This window comes from Sorex fumeus, unplaced genomic scaffold (assembly GCF_029834395.1).
Source record: "Sorex fumeus unplaced genomic scaffold, SorFum_2.1 ptg000011l, whole genome shotgun sequence".
NCBI classification, from domain to species: Eukaryota; Metazoa; Chordata; class Mammalia; order Eulipotyphla; family Soricidae; genus Sorex; species Sorex fumeus.
The window spans coordinates 4449217-4465869 of record NW_026606068.1 but is presented as its reverse complement, the minus strand read 5'-3'; the positions used below and the strand labels follow the sequence as shown (position 1 = coordinate 4465869).

Sequence of the window (16653 nt, the reverse complement as noted above, 5' to 3'; positions counted from 1 at the left end):
CCGGCCTCTGTGCTCTGCAGTAGGGACAGCTGGAAGAGCGGAAGGACAGCAAGGCGGGCAAGACCGGCCCCGTGCGCAGCAGACTGAACGGAGGGGACCCAGAGCAGGACCCCCGAGGCTGGCCGGGAAGAGCGCTCGGTGGGAGGTTTCCCGGGACGGGGAGGCGCCACCATGACAGGGGGCTTCCGGGGGAATAAGCACCCGAACCGCAAGTGTGCACGGGAGACCCTGGGATGCCGGAAGCCAGAGTGGCTCGGCCGAGTCTGACTCTTCTCCCCGTCCCTTGCCGACAGTCTCCTCCGCAACAGGCTCCAGTCATGCCATTACCTGGATGAGCATCTTGCGCAGGAAGGGCATGACGAAGGCGGGGTTCATGCTGCTGAGCCGGCCCACGGTGCAGATGGCCAGCTCCCGGATCTCGAACACCTGGTCGTTCAGGGCCACGAACAGGGCCTGCAGGTTCTCTGCCTGGGCCAGGTGGGCGTCGAAGCGCTCATCCAGGGACGCCAAGACGCAGTAGCGGATGTCAGGATCTGCGGGCAACAGAGCCGCTCGGTACCCCTTGACAAACCTCCCCCCACCCCACACTCTCCATCTCCACGAAGGTTCCAGACACTGCTCTCCTCGAACCCACTTCTTTGCTCTAATCACAGGAGCAGAAGGGAGAGAATAAAAGTCCTGTGCCACCCCGGGAGAGCAGCCAAGCCCCCCACCTCGGCAGGGCAGCCCTAGGTGAGCTCGAGGAGCCAACGGTTTCTGGAGAGGCCCTCGATGCAGCCGGTCACTCCCAGCTGCCCCGGCGCGAGCCGTTCCCACTGCCACCGTCGCCCACTTTACCGGGATCTGTTATTCCAACCACCAGCAGTTTGCTGAGCACGTCGGCCACCACCTGCACAGCCGTCTGGCTGACCACGTGCGCGTGGCCACTGATGAGGTGGACGGAGGGCGTGAGCAGGCGGGAGCAGGTGCGGGCGGCCTCCATGCGGATCTCCTTGTGCTCGCTGTTCAGGAAGTGATCCGCGCAGTGGCGGACAAACTGGGTCAGGGAGTGGCCTGGACACAGGCGGGAGAAGAGAGAGTGACACGGATGCCTGGGGCAGGGTCTGCAGCTTGCCGGCGGCATTTTCTATTCCATTTCAGGGCCATTTAGTTCATTTCCTTTTTTTTCTTTTTTTCTACGTTTTATTGGATCTCCATGAGAAACGGTGACAAACTTGCACGATTACGTTTCAGTCACACAGTTCTTGAGCACCATCCCTCCACCAGTGCACATTTCCCACCACCACTGTTCCCAGTGTCCTTCCCGCCACCCCCACCCCACCCCACTCCCTACTTCTGGGCACCAGGGTTTACAATACAGATGCCAAGAGGCCATTGTGTTCGGTCCTTAGTCGACTTTCAGCACGCATCTCCCATCCCGGGCGATCCCTCCAACCGTCATTTACTTAGTGGTCCCTTCTCCATCCCGGCTGCCTTTTCCCCCCAGCACGTGGGGCCGGCTTCCACACCACGACGCGATCCTCCTGGCCCTCATCGCTACTGTCCTTAGGTGTTAAGTCTCCCATTGTGCTACTTTATATTCCACAAGTGAGTGGAGTCATTCGATGTCTGTCCCCCTTTCTGTACTTAGTCCACTTTCAGTAAGGTTTTCGGCAAGATTTTCAACTCCAACCAGAACCCCTCTTTCCTTTTTGGGCCACACCCAGCGATGCTCAGGAGTGAGTCCTGGCTCTGCACTCAGGGGTCACTCCGGCGGTGCACGGGGGACCACATGGGATGCCAGGGAACCTGTGCTGGCCATGTGCAAGAAAAGGACCTCACCCTCTCTACTATCACTCCTGGCCCCAGAAGGCTCTAAGAGGGGGCCAGAGCGAGAGCTCAGCGGACTGAGCGTGTGCCTGCGTTCTGAAGGGGCCCTGGGTTCCATCTCTGGGGCTTCATGCCTCCTCCAAGCACCACCGGGAACAACCCCCAAGCACTGAGCTGGGCTTGATCCAAAATTTTTAAAGGGGGTGGGGGGTGGTTAACAACTGTTCTTCCAACCAGCCAAAAAGAAAAAGGCAGGCAGGGAAGCAGCTGGGAGACAGAAAAAGGCGTCCACCAACTCTAAGCCTTTCTTTATTTCCTCAAAGAATAAATTATTTTGTTTTATTCTAAGTCACCCTTTTATATTCCCAGAGAGTAAAGCAATTCTTGGTGAAATTTATGTTGTCTATTTAGATCTCAGATTTAAATACCAAAAAGAGCGTCTGATGGAGGCTGGGTTTAAATATAGCTGCTTCCCATTCATTAGAAATAAATTACCCGGGTGTTAATCAATGGGGCCACAGATGGCTGCAAGTATGCAGGCAGCCTCGAGACATCTCGCCGTCTCCCTGCAGCCGACCAGGACAGCCTACACCATCTGAAGTTCCGAAAACATCCATTTCTTTCCTGAAATATCCCTCTGCAGGGCATTGACGTGGGTTTATCTGCAGCTTAGCAATCTCAACTAAGTTACATCGGACAGCATCCTTGGAAACCACGGCTCCGGGAACGGAAACACCCAAAAGCCTGCTCCTACATCTGGAAGCCTTAATAAATACCATCCTGGCGACACGGAAGCGGGGAGGGAGGGGAACCCACTCTGCACCTTCCACCGGAGTAGTATTTAGTTAGCTGATACTTTTCTTGAACGCCACCCGCCCTGGAACTTAGTGTGGGACGAGGAAACGAAGAGCAGGAATCCACGTCCAGAAAGAGTCCAGGGGGACAAGCTGCCCCGGCGCCAGCGCGCCTGTCTGAGGAAACCGCGCGGGCCCAGGACTCTGATCCCCCCGCCCCGCCTCCCAGCCCCACTCCCTTCCTCGGCAACAACCGCGGCAATTTCTTACCTTCGAACTCAAAGCTGCCGAGGGTTCGAAGGGCGAGTGTGATGCTGCCCACGTCGCTGGCTTCGGGGAGGGCGGTGAGGCCGGGGGAGGCCAGCTGGTGGGCAAGGCCCTTGGGCATGCCCGGGTGTCGGAGGGGCTTGTGCATCAGGACGAGGGACAGCATCTTCAGGAGCCCGTCCTGGATGTCCTTCTTCAGCTGCGGGATCTGCCGGCTCAGGTCGTAGAGCACGGCCGTGAGGGCAGGGCTGGGGGGGAGAGAGGGGTCACCGGGCTGCGCACACACCGTCAGGTCTGTGCTTGAGAAACGGCCCTGGTGTCAGCAAGCGGACGGGGCCCCGTCTCTGCACGGGCCTCGCTGCAGGAAGACCCTAAAAGGAATGGCCCGCGTTCTCTCGGCCTGGTCGTAGACTTCCAGGTAATCCATGAGTTCAGGGGCTTCGTCAAGGGAAGGAATGCGGGAAGCCGGAGCAACAGCACAGCGGGGAGGGCGCTTGCCTTGCGTGCAGCCGAACCGGGTTCAACCCCCGACACCCCATATGGTCCACCGAGCACCACTGGGAGTGATTCCTGGGTGTACGCCCAGGAGTAAACCCTGAGTATTGCTGGGGGGGGGGGGGGGCCTGGAAAGCAGACTTGGAACATCCGTCTTGTTTTCCAGGTGAAGAGAACAGAAACAGAAAACACCAGCAGTTTCCCCAACAAAAGCAACAATAGCTGGAAACGATGTGAGCGCTCCTCGGGCTGGCACCGCAGAGTGGTGAGCCCGCGGGTTCTTTCACCGGGTCTTCACCGCACTCCTGCCGGACTTGCTTCTAAGCTGAGGACACCAGGGCGCCGAGACGGTCAAAGCTAACTTAGAGTCACACTGCTGGCCACCGTGATAAAGATTGAGACTCAAACTAGCTCTATTTAGCATGAGTTATCCTCCAGATACCTTTTTTTTCCCCTCCAAATAAATATATACTATTTTTTTCTTTTTGGGTCACACCGGGCGATGCTCAGGGGTTACTCCTGGCTCTGCACTCAGGAGTTACTCCTGGCAGTGCTCGGGGGACCATATGGGATGTCAAGGATTGAACCTGGGTCGGCCACATGCAAGGCAAATGCCCTCCCCGCTGGACTATCGCCGGCCCATAAATACACACTTTTAAATGTAATTCTACCTAGCTGAAGGGTACTGGGGTGCTCTCTCCGATGCTTGCTGGAGTCTCCCATCCCACTCAGTAACCTCAGGAGACCACACCACGCCCTCCTCACCGCCCTGGGCGGACGCAGCTGGCACAACCCACCTCAGGCCGACGGCCAACATGGGCTCCAGCAGCTCCTTGATGTCCTGCTGGATGCCGGGCCCCATGGCGCGGGCCAGCATGCTGACACACGTGAACACGGTGGCGTCCACCTGCATGGCCTTCTGCCGCCTGCGGAGAGAGAAGGACCGGCTCTGACCAAGTGACGGCTCCCAAGTCCCCCTTCAAACACGCCTTCACACAAAGGGAACAAGCCACCCGGAGGCCATCCCACGCAGGTGAGCAGGGACAGGACACCCACGAGGGCGAGCAGGGCACCAACTGAGCCGATTCTCAACCGGAGACCACATGCCCCCATCGGGTTCCAGCGAGGTCCAAGGGGACCCAGGTCAAAACGACGTACGTGGGGAGGGGAGCTGGAGCATGAGACGGGGCCCACCCAGCAGGCGAGGAGCCACAGGAAGAAACCAAGACGGGGAAGGGGTCACGGGTCGGGAAGGCTGAGAGGCAGATCCAGGCCCATCAGCTCAGCTACTGGGAGCACTGCAGCACCGTCCCTCCTGGTGTTCATCGAATTGCTTCAGCGGGCACCAGTCGCATCTCACAACAAACTGTGAGACTCGTTCCTGCTTTTGGCATATCGAATACGTCACGGGGAGCTTGCCAGGCTCTGCCGTGTGGGCGGGATACTCTTGGCAGCTTGCCCAGCTCTCTGAGAGGGTCGCAGGAATCGAACCCGGGTCGGCTGCGTACAAGGCAAACACCCTACCCACTGTGCTATCTCCCCAGCCCAGTTACTGGGAGACCTCCTATTTAACACGCAATCCAGCAGATGGCAGTACAGAATCTCGAGAGAAGGGACAGTTGCTCCGAAGGTGCGCGTAGGGTGCTGCCCAGTCCCAATACAGCAAACCCGAACAGGCAGCAGAGAGCCAGCAACCCTTCCCCGCCCAGTGAGACGGGGGTGCTGTCGGCTCACTGAGTCCCAACTACCGGCACCGGCTGCCCTTCAGGCCGGGCTCCCCTCACACGCCTCCACTGGTCCGTCCCTCTCTCGGCTGCCCTGGCTCCACCTGGGAAAGCCCACGTTCTCTCCTCAACACGCGCTTTTCCCTTTCTCTCCCCTCACATCTTTCTAAATGAACTTTCCTGCTTTGTCAATAAAAAAATAATAATAATGATGAAGACCCTAACACCCCGAGTCTTCAAATATGTAACTATATTTACATAAGTATATGCATATGTAAACATACAGATATGTATTTTATTTTTTGTTTTGGAGGCCCTAGCCAGTGGTGCCTGGGGCCTACTCGCAGGTTTTTCTCCCAGTTGGTTCTCACCGGGAGGTTTCAAGAGGTGACTTTGCAACCTTAGTGATGAGGACAGTGGTAACTGTCACCACCCTCCACCCCGGCCTGCAGTCCTCTCGCTACATCCTGTGAAATGCATGCCCTAGAAGTCAAAGCAAAGGGGCACAGTGGGGAGGGTCATGGGAAAAGTGGCCCCGGCCTGGTGGAGCATGTAGCCCGCCTGGGTTCGAGTCCCTGCATCCCATATGGTCCCCCGAGCACCGCCAAGAGTAATTCCTGAGTGCAGAGCCAGGAGGAACCCCTGAGCATCGCCGGGTGTGACCCAAAAAGGAAAAAAAATAAAGAAATAAGGAAAGTCAGAGCAAAGAGCAAGCCTGGGCTTCCTAGCGAATAATACGGCACACAGCACTGGCACCCACTCTGCTCCCCCAAACCTCTGAGGCATCACTGCACCCGGGAAGGCTCGGGACTCCACCGGGCCGAGGCCACTCCATGTCCTACAGAGGCTGAGGCTAGGAACAAGCTTCGGGCCCTCAGAGACGGGGATGGCGCCCCCTTCCTCTCCCAGCAGCTGCCCCCGGGGGTGCTTACTTGTGTGCGAAGTCCTTCGGGGGCAGGGCCGCCCGGATGATCTCCAGCACGCGGGGCAGGTACACCTTGAACTCCGACCTCATGGCCACGGAGAGCAGCCCGAGAGCCTGGAAGGCCGCCGTGCGCTCCTTCTCCTTCTTGACGCAGCTCAGCACGTGGCTCATGGTCTCCTGCAGGTACTGGGTGTCTGAGCAGGGGGAGGCACAGGAGGGGCTCGAGGTCAGAAGGGAACTGTGTCGAGGATCCGAGTCCCGGGGAGCCATTTCCGTTTGAGGGGAAGGGAAGGGTGGGCTGGAGTGACAGCACAGGGGGGAGGGCGTCTGCCTCGCACAGAGCCAACCCGGCATCCCACGGAGCCCCACAGTCCGCCAGGAGGAACCCCTGAGCACCAACGGGCGCGGCCCGCTCCCCCCCTCGAAAAAGAACAAGGGAGGCGCATACGCTGCCTGAGCACATGGGTCGCCCGCATCTCCCCTCTTGAGATGTGGACTTTCATGTTTTCATGCCTGATGCTGGGCTGTGTGCAGGGGCTCTCTCCGCCCCTGGAGAAGCCCGGGCTCTCTTTTGAGCAGGTGACTCTCTACTCGCTCTCACCTTCTCTCCCTCCTTCCCTTCAAAACCCTTCAACTAAAAACCGTGTAATTTCACAAAAAAAAAAAAGTAAGGGAGCAAGAGAGACAGTACAAAGATTCAGGAGCTCGCCTAGCATGAGGCTGCAACCATGACACTGTCCTGGCACCACATACCGTCCTCTGAGCACAGACCCGAATGTGGCCTGGGCACTAACAAGTGCGATCCAAAGCCCAAAACGAACAAAGAATAAATTAAGGACACCTATTAGAGAGACATTACGAAGAACTGAAAGGAGAACTACCCAGTTTTATGATTGACACCCATTCCTTGAGTGCCTCTTTTAGCACCAGAAATGTAAGACATTGGGGCCGGAGCGAGAGGACAGTTGGGAGGGGGCGTTTGCCTGGCACACGGCCGACCCAGGTTCAATTCCTGGCACCCCATATGATCCCCCAACCACAGCCAGGAGTAATTCCTGAACACAGAGCCAGTGACCCCTGAGCATCGCTGGATGTGACCCCAAAAGCCAAAAAGCCAAAAAAAAAGTACAAGATGTTTACCTTCATTTTTTAAAAAAATGAGAGGGAGGGAAGGCAGAGAGCTAGTACCATGGGGAGAGCAGAGTGGGCAGAGTACTTGCCTTGCAAGTGGCTACCCCAGGTTCAATTCCTGACACTCTGAGCCCTGCCAGGAGTGCTCCTGAGTACAGAACCAGGAGCAATCCCTGAATGCTGTGTGTGTGGCCCAAAGAACCAACAATTAAATTAGAAATTTTAAAACAGGGGGCTGGAGAGATAGCACAGCAGGTAGGGCGTTTGCCTTGCACGCGGCCGACCCAGGTTCGATTCCCAGCATCCCATATGGTCCCCGGAGCACCACCAGGGGTAATTCCTGAGCGCAGAGCCAGGAGGAACCCCTGTGCATCGCCGGGTGTGACCCAAAAAGAAAAAAAAGAAAATTTAAAACATAGGGGCTGAAGAGACAGTACAGAGGGTAAGGGGCTTGCCTAGAACGCAGCTGAGTCAGGCTCAATCCCCTGCACCCCACAGCCTGCCTGAGCCCACCAGGAGTGAACCCGGAGCACAAAGCAGAATCAGCCCTAAGAAAGTGGGGCCCAAACATAAACTAATCAAATTGAAACAATTTTTTTTTTGCTTTTTGGGTCACACACAGCGATGTCCAGGGGTTACTCCTGGCTCTGCACTCAGGAGTTACCCCTGGTGGTGCTCAGGGAACCATACGGGATGCTGGGAATCGAACCCGGGTCGTCCGCGTGCCAGGCAAACGCCCTCCCCGCTGTGCTTTTGCTCCAGCCCCGTAAACAAAAACAAAATTTTTAAAACTGAGGGCCAGAGAGCAACTTCAAGGGGTTGAGCACATGTTTGCATGTGGGAGGCCTGGGTTTGATCCCCAGCACCACACGGTCCCCTGAGCACGGCTGGGAGCAACCCTGAGCACATAGCCAGGAGTCATCACTGAGCACTCTTGAGTATTTCCAAAAATAACTGAAAATTAAAACCAAAACAAAAAAGAGGGTCTCCATAGTAATAATATCGCATAACTGTATCTAGTACTGTTATATTTTGAATGGAAAAAGTCATGTTCTTCTTTAAGAAATGTATGTTAAATCTTGTTTAAGAACAAGGAATCCTCTAAACTATTAATATTATCTTGAAATATAAAGTAATACGCATGTAGTTTGCAATCATCAGGCCACTCTACTCAGGCCTGAAAACCACTTTCCTATTACCAAGATATTTCTGCTATAGCTATATTTAATAGAACTAGATTTAGTCTATAATTTGGAAAGCCGCATGTGTATTTTCATTAAATTTACATAAGCCAATGTGCATGGATAGGCAATTCTTGGGCAATTTGAACTAAAGTGTTATTACTCCTCCAAAGACGGGGGTTTCCTTATTCTTGCCTTTCTCTGCTCCTTCTCTTCCAGCTTGCTAGACTCACACCTGGGTACTGCAACACATACGGAAGGGGTGAGAAGGCAAACAAGTATCTGTCGCAGGGGCTGGAGCGATGGTACATGGGGTAGGGAGTTTGCCTTGCAGTCGGCCCACCCAGGTTTAATCCCCAGCATCCCTTATGATCCTCCGAGCACCACCAGGAGTAATTCCTGAGTGCAGAGCCAGGAGTGATCCCTGAGCATTGCCAGAGGTGACCCGAAAGAGCAGGAAAAAATTAAGTATTTGTTGCAGAGTTAGAGATCTGAGGGCTACCGAGCCACACGCAGGAAACGTGTAGAACCCCAAGCAGGTGAGAAACGATTCCTGCGCAGCTTGTGATGCGAAGGCTTGAAAACGGACGACCAAGGTGACACGGCCCTGAAGGCCGAGTGACCAAGGCAAAGCCAACCTCTGCACAGAGGCACAGCATTTCAGCTTGAGTGGAGAACCTAATTCCTTGGGCTCAAGAGCGAACACAGAGGTGAGGGAGTTGCTGTCTGCACCCTCCCCTGACACCACAGGTGCCTCCGAGCACTGCCAGGGGAAAAGCCCGGGGCAGAGACATGTCTAGCCCCTGACTGTCTGGGTCCCACCCAAAATCAACAGAGTGGCCAGAGGGTAGCGGGGCTCTTAGGGCGCTTGCGTGGCATGTGCCCAGGCCTGGTTTGCTTCTGAGCACCCCAGAGAGCCCCCCAGCCCTGCCAGGAGTGATTCCCGCATGCGGGGCCAGGAGAGAGCTCTGAGCACTGCCATGGGGCCCAAAACCCAAAACAAAATTAAGAAAGTCCTTTCCTTTCCCTATCTCACATCCTGAGCGAGCAGGGATGTAGAGCTGGAGAGCTCAGCCTGTCTCTCCAACCCAAGCCCCCGGAGGGGCCAGACCCTCTCCTGCTCGGGAGACACTAAGGCACACGTGGCGTGCCAGGGGTAGGGGTCACGTAGTACTGACGACTGGGTTATCTCCCCGATGAGGGCAAGCGGTCCTGATTTTACCTAACGCGCGCATCACCAGGGAAGCCGAACGACGGCTTCCAGCGCACAGGCCCTCGCCAAGCCCTGTTCCCGACAGAGGGCCGCCGAGGCCGAGTTGCAGTGGCATATTTTAGCGGATGACTTAATAAAACAACAAAAACCCACATCAAAAGGGTAAGCCTCGGGGCCCTCCAGCCCTGCGTCCCGCTGCCAGGCAGCCCTTTGAACTTGCTAGATAACCGTTTCCACACCGTGCCACCCTTTGATCACACTTGGCCTACTTATTGATTTCTTCTGAGCCACAGACTTCCAACTCCAGAACAGTTAAAGCTCTACTGCACAGGGGCATGTACGGTCATTAAAACGGAGGAGAGCTGCTGGCTGCCAGATGGGAAGAATGGAAAGCTGAAAAAAAGGGAGGTAATTTTCCTGATCTAATTTCTCTCTGGTTCGGGGGTTTTATGTGGCTAATTATCTCGCCCTTAGCTTACACGTCCTATTCTCACACGCGGAACCATTTAACACCTCACCAGCAATATTTCTCCCGCGCTCCATCTGGGAGAGGTGGCACGAGGGGGGTGTGAGCTGGGGACGGGCATCTGCCGGGGGCAGGCTGGCCGGCAACTCGGGCACCTGGCGCTCTCCTGCATGTGTCTCGGGCAACGGGCACCAAGATGTCCCAATGGCATTACTGCGCGCAGCACACGCAAGGAGGTGACACTGGACACTAAGTAGGAACAGGCCACCGGAGTCCTAATTCTCACAGATTTCTAAAACAGAGGTGAAGTGGTCCGAGGCAGCAACTAAAGGCTCCCGTCTCTCGGGGCTTGCTCTGTGAAGGCCGCATGCAGACACTCAGGCACTGCCGTGACTCTTGAGAGGCAGGACTGGGATTCTGGGGGCCCTGGCCAGAGTCAAAGTGAAGAAGCGGGCAGGATTCGCCCACATCTGATGCCAACCCCTCTCCACAGAGCTACAAGGCAAAAATAACTTTTCTGGAGGCCCCAGGGATGTCAGCACCCGAGCTGGGCCGGCCGGCTCCAGGAGGCAAGGACCAACGGTGCCCAGCGAGGAGTGGCACAAGAGAGGGCACCCGGGGGCCGGAGCGATAGCACAGCGGGTAGGGCATTTGCCTTGCACGCGACCGACCTGGGTTCGATCCCCGGCATCCCATATGGTCCCCCGAGCACCGCCAGGAGTGATTCCTGAGTGCAAGTGAGGGCACCCACAGCGTATCGGCCAGGCCACTGCCTCTGCACCGGGCACGCGGGAGAGAGACCAGACGTGATTCCCGCAGCAGCTCAGGAGGAGAGGCAGACTGATGTTCTGGAACCACTCCTGCTTAATCGCCCGAAAACGGGGACCGACGGTTTCCTTGGCCATCCTCACCTGTGAAGGCAGAAGGTCGGAAGGCGGCCAAGCGAGGCAGCAGATTAAGGATCGTCATTTGGATCAGCGCGTTCTTGCTATTCCTGCACTTCAACACCCACTGGCAGACCTGGGGGGCGGGGGGCAACGTGTCGGAGGCGAACGGGGCGGCCCGGGGCCCGGGGGGAGGGAGAGTGGCCGCCAGCCGCTTACCTGGTCGAACTTCTCCTCCATCAAGTCTCGGCAACACCGGCTCTCCACCAGGGTGGACTTGGCTGGGCTGGGCGAGGCCCCGAAGCCCAGGAGGCCTTGGTGAGAGCTGTACCCCAGCAGGCCCCCCAAGGCGTTGGACTGCTGGGGCGGCGCGGCCTGGAAGCTGGTGAAGGGGGTGATGTGCCGCGGCTTCGCCCCGAAGCCCATGAGGTCTCTGCAGTACTTGTCGTGCACCAGCTGCTGCTGGGTGATCTCTTCCATTTCTTCTCTCAGGCGCTGCGTGCGGGGTGGGAGTCTCACTCACGCAGGGCTCTCGGCCCAACGCCGCGGAGCCCGCCCACCTGCCCAGGCCTGACGCAAACATCGCCAAACTGTGTGTGGGGGAGAGGGCGGGGGCAGCGGGGGGTGGGGGGGGGCTCTTCTCTTAAGAATCTTGACTTTGGGCCACAGTGAGGGAGGGTGTTTGCCTTGCACGCAGCTGACCGGGGTTCGATCCCCGGCGTCCCATATGGTCCCCCAAGCACCACCAAGAGTCCAAGAGTGATCTTTGAATGCAGAACCGGGTGTTACCCTGACCATCACTGGGTGTGACCCAAAAAGGAAAAAAGGAAAGAATTGTGATTTCTTTCAGAATTTGGGGAGGGGGGGTGGTAGCCACTTAAGCAGTGCCCTTGTATCTCAGTGCTGGGGGCCTCCGGGACACACCGACTGCTGGGGGAGGGGCAGAGCCAGGCACTGGCGGTGGGGGGTGGGGGGGGAGCCCATATAAACCCTGAGCCGTCTCCCCAGGCAGAAGGGCGGCTCCTACTCAACACAGGCGGGCCTCCCTCTCAGCGGGGAAGCTGCTCCGTACTCTCAGAGGCCCCAGGGCCCCCGGGAGAGACCCCACCACAACGTGACAGTCTCACACCAGCACCCTCGTGGGAACGCCCGGCTCTCCCAGCGGGCGGGGGGCAATGGTGGTGGGGTGCAGGAACTGGGGAAGGGGGCAGTGATGGAACACTGTGTGCCTGAAACCCAGCTGTGAACAACTTGGTCATTTCACAGTGACCACCCCCACCCCCCCAAAAAAGAACAATCTGTCCCAACATAAACTCCAGCACCAGACAAGTTCTTTTTCTCCGAACTCTAGTAACTGCCTAGGAGGAACGTGACAAGCGGACTGTTGGGAATCCCACCCACCCCAAGCCAGGGGCTGCCTGAGACCCCATCCCCCTACAGTCCACACTGAGAAAGAGAGAAAATAAGGAATTTTCCAAATTTTCAAACTTTTCTTAACACAGGTAAATGCACTAAAAATATCTTTATATATACCGTCAAGGTGCCGGAGCTCTAGTACAAGCTATACCGTGCAAGCTGGCCCTGCACGCGGCCAACCAGGGCCCAGTGCCCGGCATCCCAGGTGGCCCCTGACGCACCACCAGGAGTAACGCGGGAGCATCACTGGGAACAGCCCCAAAACCAAAAGAAAAAAATTTTCCCAAGGTCACCAAGTGCCTCTTAGGCTGGATTCTGACATCCTGAGCTTTCCAGGCCTCCATCCCTGCCTCAGCTGCCCCGCTTCGTCTTTCCTGATTCCCCCGCCGGCTCTCAGACTCCGTGTGCCCTCTGTGGTCCTCATCCGATCTCAAAACATCCCTGTGTTGATGACTCCGAAATCTGCCTCTCCCCCAGAACCAGCTGTCTGCTCAGAGGCCCAACTCGGCGTACGCAAAAGGAAACTCCGGGGGTCCGGGAGAGAGCACAGCACTCGCCTGGCAGGCGGCTGGCTGACCCTGGTTAGATTCCCACTAGCCATACAGTCCTGAGTCCCACCAGGAGGGATCCCTGAGCACAGAGGCAGGAATAAGCCCTGAACACTGCTGGGTGTGGCCCAAAAATTAAAAAAAAAAAAAAAAGAAAAAAGTCAATCTCTGACCTTATCGCCCAAGCCCACCCCTTCCCTAGAGGCCTCCCCTCCTGATCAGCCCAATCCACCTTCCCAGATGCGCAGGCCAAAAGCTTCGACTCTTTCTCTTCTTCCACTTTCTGTATCCCATACTCAGAATCCAGTCACTGGCCGGAGCCACAGTGCAGCAGGTGAAAGTGCTCGCCGTGCACGCAGCCCACCCGGATTCAATCCCAAGCACGACAAGCGGTCCCCTGAGCCCTTCCAGGAGTGATCCCTGCATGGGGCAGAGCCAGGAAAAAGCTCAGCACCGCTGGGCGTTCCCCGGCCTGTCCCCTCGAAAGAGGAATCCAGCCTCTTCCTTCAAATCCGTCCTTCCCACTCTGCCCCAACTGCAAGGCCCTCTCAGAGGCTGCAACGGGTCATCCCAGCTAGATGGAGGGCCGCAGAACTGCTCCTCTGATGGCTCCATCTCGACAGAGCCGGGCCGTCCATCCGAAACATGAGTCCAGTGCCATTCCGCCGCTCAAAACCCACAAGGAGGGGCCAGAGTGACAGCACAGTGGGGAGGGCATTTGCCTTGCACGCGGCTGACTCAGGTTCGATCCCCGGCATCCCATATGGTTCCCTGAGCACCACCAGAGGTAATTTCTGAGTGCAGAGCCAGGAGTAACCCCTGTGCATCACTGGGTGTGACCCAAAAGGGGGGGGGAACCCACAAGGAGTTTCTTCTTTCTTTCTTTTTTGTTTTTCTTTTTGGGTCACACCCGGCGATGCACAGGAGTTACTCCTGGTTCATGCGCTCAGGAATTACTCCTGGCGGTGCTCAGGGGACCATATGGGATGCTGGGAATCGAACCTGGGTTGGCCGCGTGCAAGGCAAACGCCCTCCCCGCTGTGCTATTGCTCCAGCCCCAGGAGTTTCCTCTTTCATACACCACCATGCAATGGCTTCGTGTCCAAGGGGACATGTCCTCCCCTCGCCCACTGCTTTCCCGAACACGCAGACGCCGTCCTGCTTCCTAACTCAAGCTGCTTTCTGCTGCCTCGGTCTCTGCAACCTGCTCAAATGTCCCCTAGATCTGAGGAGGTGACCCTTACGCCACGGTTCCCTCCCCTTCCCTCCCCACTCTGTCACCATACGCTGCCCTCTACGTGTTTTTTCACTAGTGTCCTGTGGTCTTCGTCCTGCTAGCAGAACAGAATCTTAATTCTAGCTCGGAGGGTGCAGCTGGCTCAGAGTAGATGTTCAATTAAGATCTACTGAATCAGAAACGATTATGAAATTTTAATACCTAATGTTTGGATCGCTTTTTGTTTTGGGAGACACACCTGGCTGTGCTCAGGGCTTACTCCAGGCTCTGTGCTCAGGGTCACTCCTGGTGGAGCTCAGAGGACCTGAGGTGGTGTGCTAAGGTTTGAGCTCAGGTCGGCAGCATGCAAGGCGAGCACTTTAACCCCTGTACTATGTCTCTAGTCCTTTAGATTTTATAACGCACCATCATGAGTGTTATTTAACTGAAATTCATGAGTTCAGTGTTACCGCCCTGTTTTACGGGAAGAAACGAAGATCCAGAGTTATCTGGAAACCGTCAGTAAGAGATGGGTGGGGAACTCCCAGGGGCTGCTGCTCTCGATCTGTTTTCCTCATTTTCTATTTCAAGAGCTCATAGGAGACCCACGAGGCGGGTAAGATCCCTGTCGAGACTGAAGAAAACGGAGAGACTCTAAGGGCCCGTTCTGCACGTAGACGGCTCGAGTTCCATCATCAAAATCACACAGTGCCCTGAGCATTGCGGGGTGTGACCCGAGCACAGAATCAGGAGTCGTCCAAACACCGCCAGTTATTATCCAAAACATGCCCACCCCCAGCACCCCCGGTAAAGGAGGGAAGTAATAGGAACACGCTGCTTCCAAATCCCGGCACGGCCAGATCATAAGCCCTGGGGTGTCACCCCACCTCCACCTGCTCGTGACAGCACTACCCCGAGGAACCTTCTCCCAAGGACGAGCCATGTGAAGCTACTCTGTGCCCACTGCCAGTCAGCCAGTACCACCGCGATCCCCAAAACCACCGCAACAGCCTAATTACAGATCACTCTGGGGAGCCATGAGAGCGACCCTCCAGCTCCGAGGGCCCTGGCTCAGCCTGCCACGAGGCCACACTCCCCTAGGGCTGCTCCCGGCCAAGCAGAGCACTTCGGCAGCACTCAGGGGCCACGGACAGAAGCCCTGCATGCCCCATCACCTTTCCCGGGTCAGCTGTGCCGGAGGCCTGAGGACTCCTCCGTTCCTACCATGAAATTCTCCCCTTTGGCTGGTCCTCACAGCTGCTTCTGGAGCTGACACACCTCCCAGCCCGCAACCCTGCTCTCACAGCACGGCGCTCCTCTCCCAGGCTGGCAGCTCCCCCGAGGGCCACGACAGTGACTGAGCCAGTGGCCCGGGACCGAGAGGCTCACGCACCCGGCCTGGCGCCCTCACCCCTGGGGGACCACCCACACTTCACTTCTTACTGCCACTTGGATAGTCCGGTTCTCTCCCTGCCCGTTCAGCTAAAACGGCAGCACATGAAGGGGGTCTTCCTGACCCCCGGCCCCCTCCCCTAGGACGTCCAACCTATCTCTTCCTAGAACTTGCCACTGTCTGATATGAGCCTGTCTTCTTCCCATCTCTCCTACACAATGTCCACTCCACGTGGCCACTTTGCAGCCGCGTGAACTCTCATGATATTCAAAATGACCAAGGGAAAATAAATTATCTAGTGCCTGCCCCGGCAGGCAGGCTTGAACAGTGGTAGGAAAATTTGGGCAAAACATAATGCCCAACACTAGAGAGATAGTATTGGGGAAATTGTTTGCCATAGAGGCTGGGTGAGGACTGGGTTGGGTGGGGGGGAATACTGGGGACACTGGTGGTGCAGAATGTGCACTGGTGGAGGGACGGGTGTTCGATCATTTTATGGCTAAATCTCAAACATGAAAGCTTTGTAACTCTCTCACCGTGATTCAATAAAATTTAAAAAAAAATTTAAAAAGTCAGCTCCAGGAGGAAAGACTCTCGTGGCCTTGCTCACGGCAGGGCCGGCGCCCAGATGCCGACGCGGCTTCTCACCTCTCCCTCCATGCTGCTGATCCGGACCAGCTCGTTGAGGATGAGCAGGGCCCCGTGAATCCGGTCGTCTCGATTCATGCCCTTCTCCTTGGCCAAGGTCTCGTCAAAGCCCTTCTCTGCTTCTTCAAACGTGTGCTAGACAGAGACAGGGAACGCTCGGGTCACCGGGGTTCAGTCAGAAGGATACTGGGGACCCAGACACAAGGGGTTCTCGGCAACTTGCGCCAGTGTCACCAACCAGCTAATCTGTCAATCCCCTCACTTAACGTGGCTTACTGAGGAAGGACACCATTCCATCCCAATTGACAGACTAAGCTCAGGGGCTTCTGAAATTAAAGTCCAGGTCATGTCACAAGCCGTATTAGAACCCAGGTCCTAGGTTTTTGTTTTGTTTTGTTGTCTGCAGTGCCAAGGATCAAATCCAGGATAGTATGAAAAGCATGTATACTATCACTGAGTTACTTCTACTGTCCCACACCAGGCAAAATCTTGTGGCAGCAGTAATAAGCAGAGAAGTCAGGATACGAAAGAGAAAACCAACAC

At 56.4% G+C, this 16653-nt stretch overlaps 1 protein-coding gene across 1 annotated transcript in view; it reads right to left on the bottom strand.

The window, feature by feature from the left end:
- Positions 1 to 16653, bottom strand: part of MTOR (mechanistic target of rapamycin kinase) — a 126335-nt gene that overhangs the window by 106066 nt on the left and 3616 nt on the right. The window contains exons 5-12 of the mRNA XM_056110858.1: positions 16111 to 16245; positions 11109 to 11384; positions 10917 to 11025; positions 6022 to 6208; positions 4163 to 4291; positions 2874 to 3118; positions 838 to 1053; positions 328 to 533 (exon numbers count right to left, since the gene is read on the bottom strand). Of these exons, the coding sequence (XP_055966833.1) occupies positions 328 to 533; positions 838 to 1053; positions 2874 to 3118; positions 4163 to 4291; positions 6022 to 6208; positions 10917 to 11025; positions 11109 to 11384; positions 16111 to 16245 (1503 nt within the window). The remainder of the gene's footprint in view (positions 1 to 327; positions 534 to 837; positions 1054 to 2873; positions 3119 to 4162; positions 4292 to 6021; positions 6209 to 10916; positions 11026 to 11108; positions 11385 to 16110; positions 16246 to 16653) is intronic.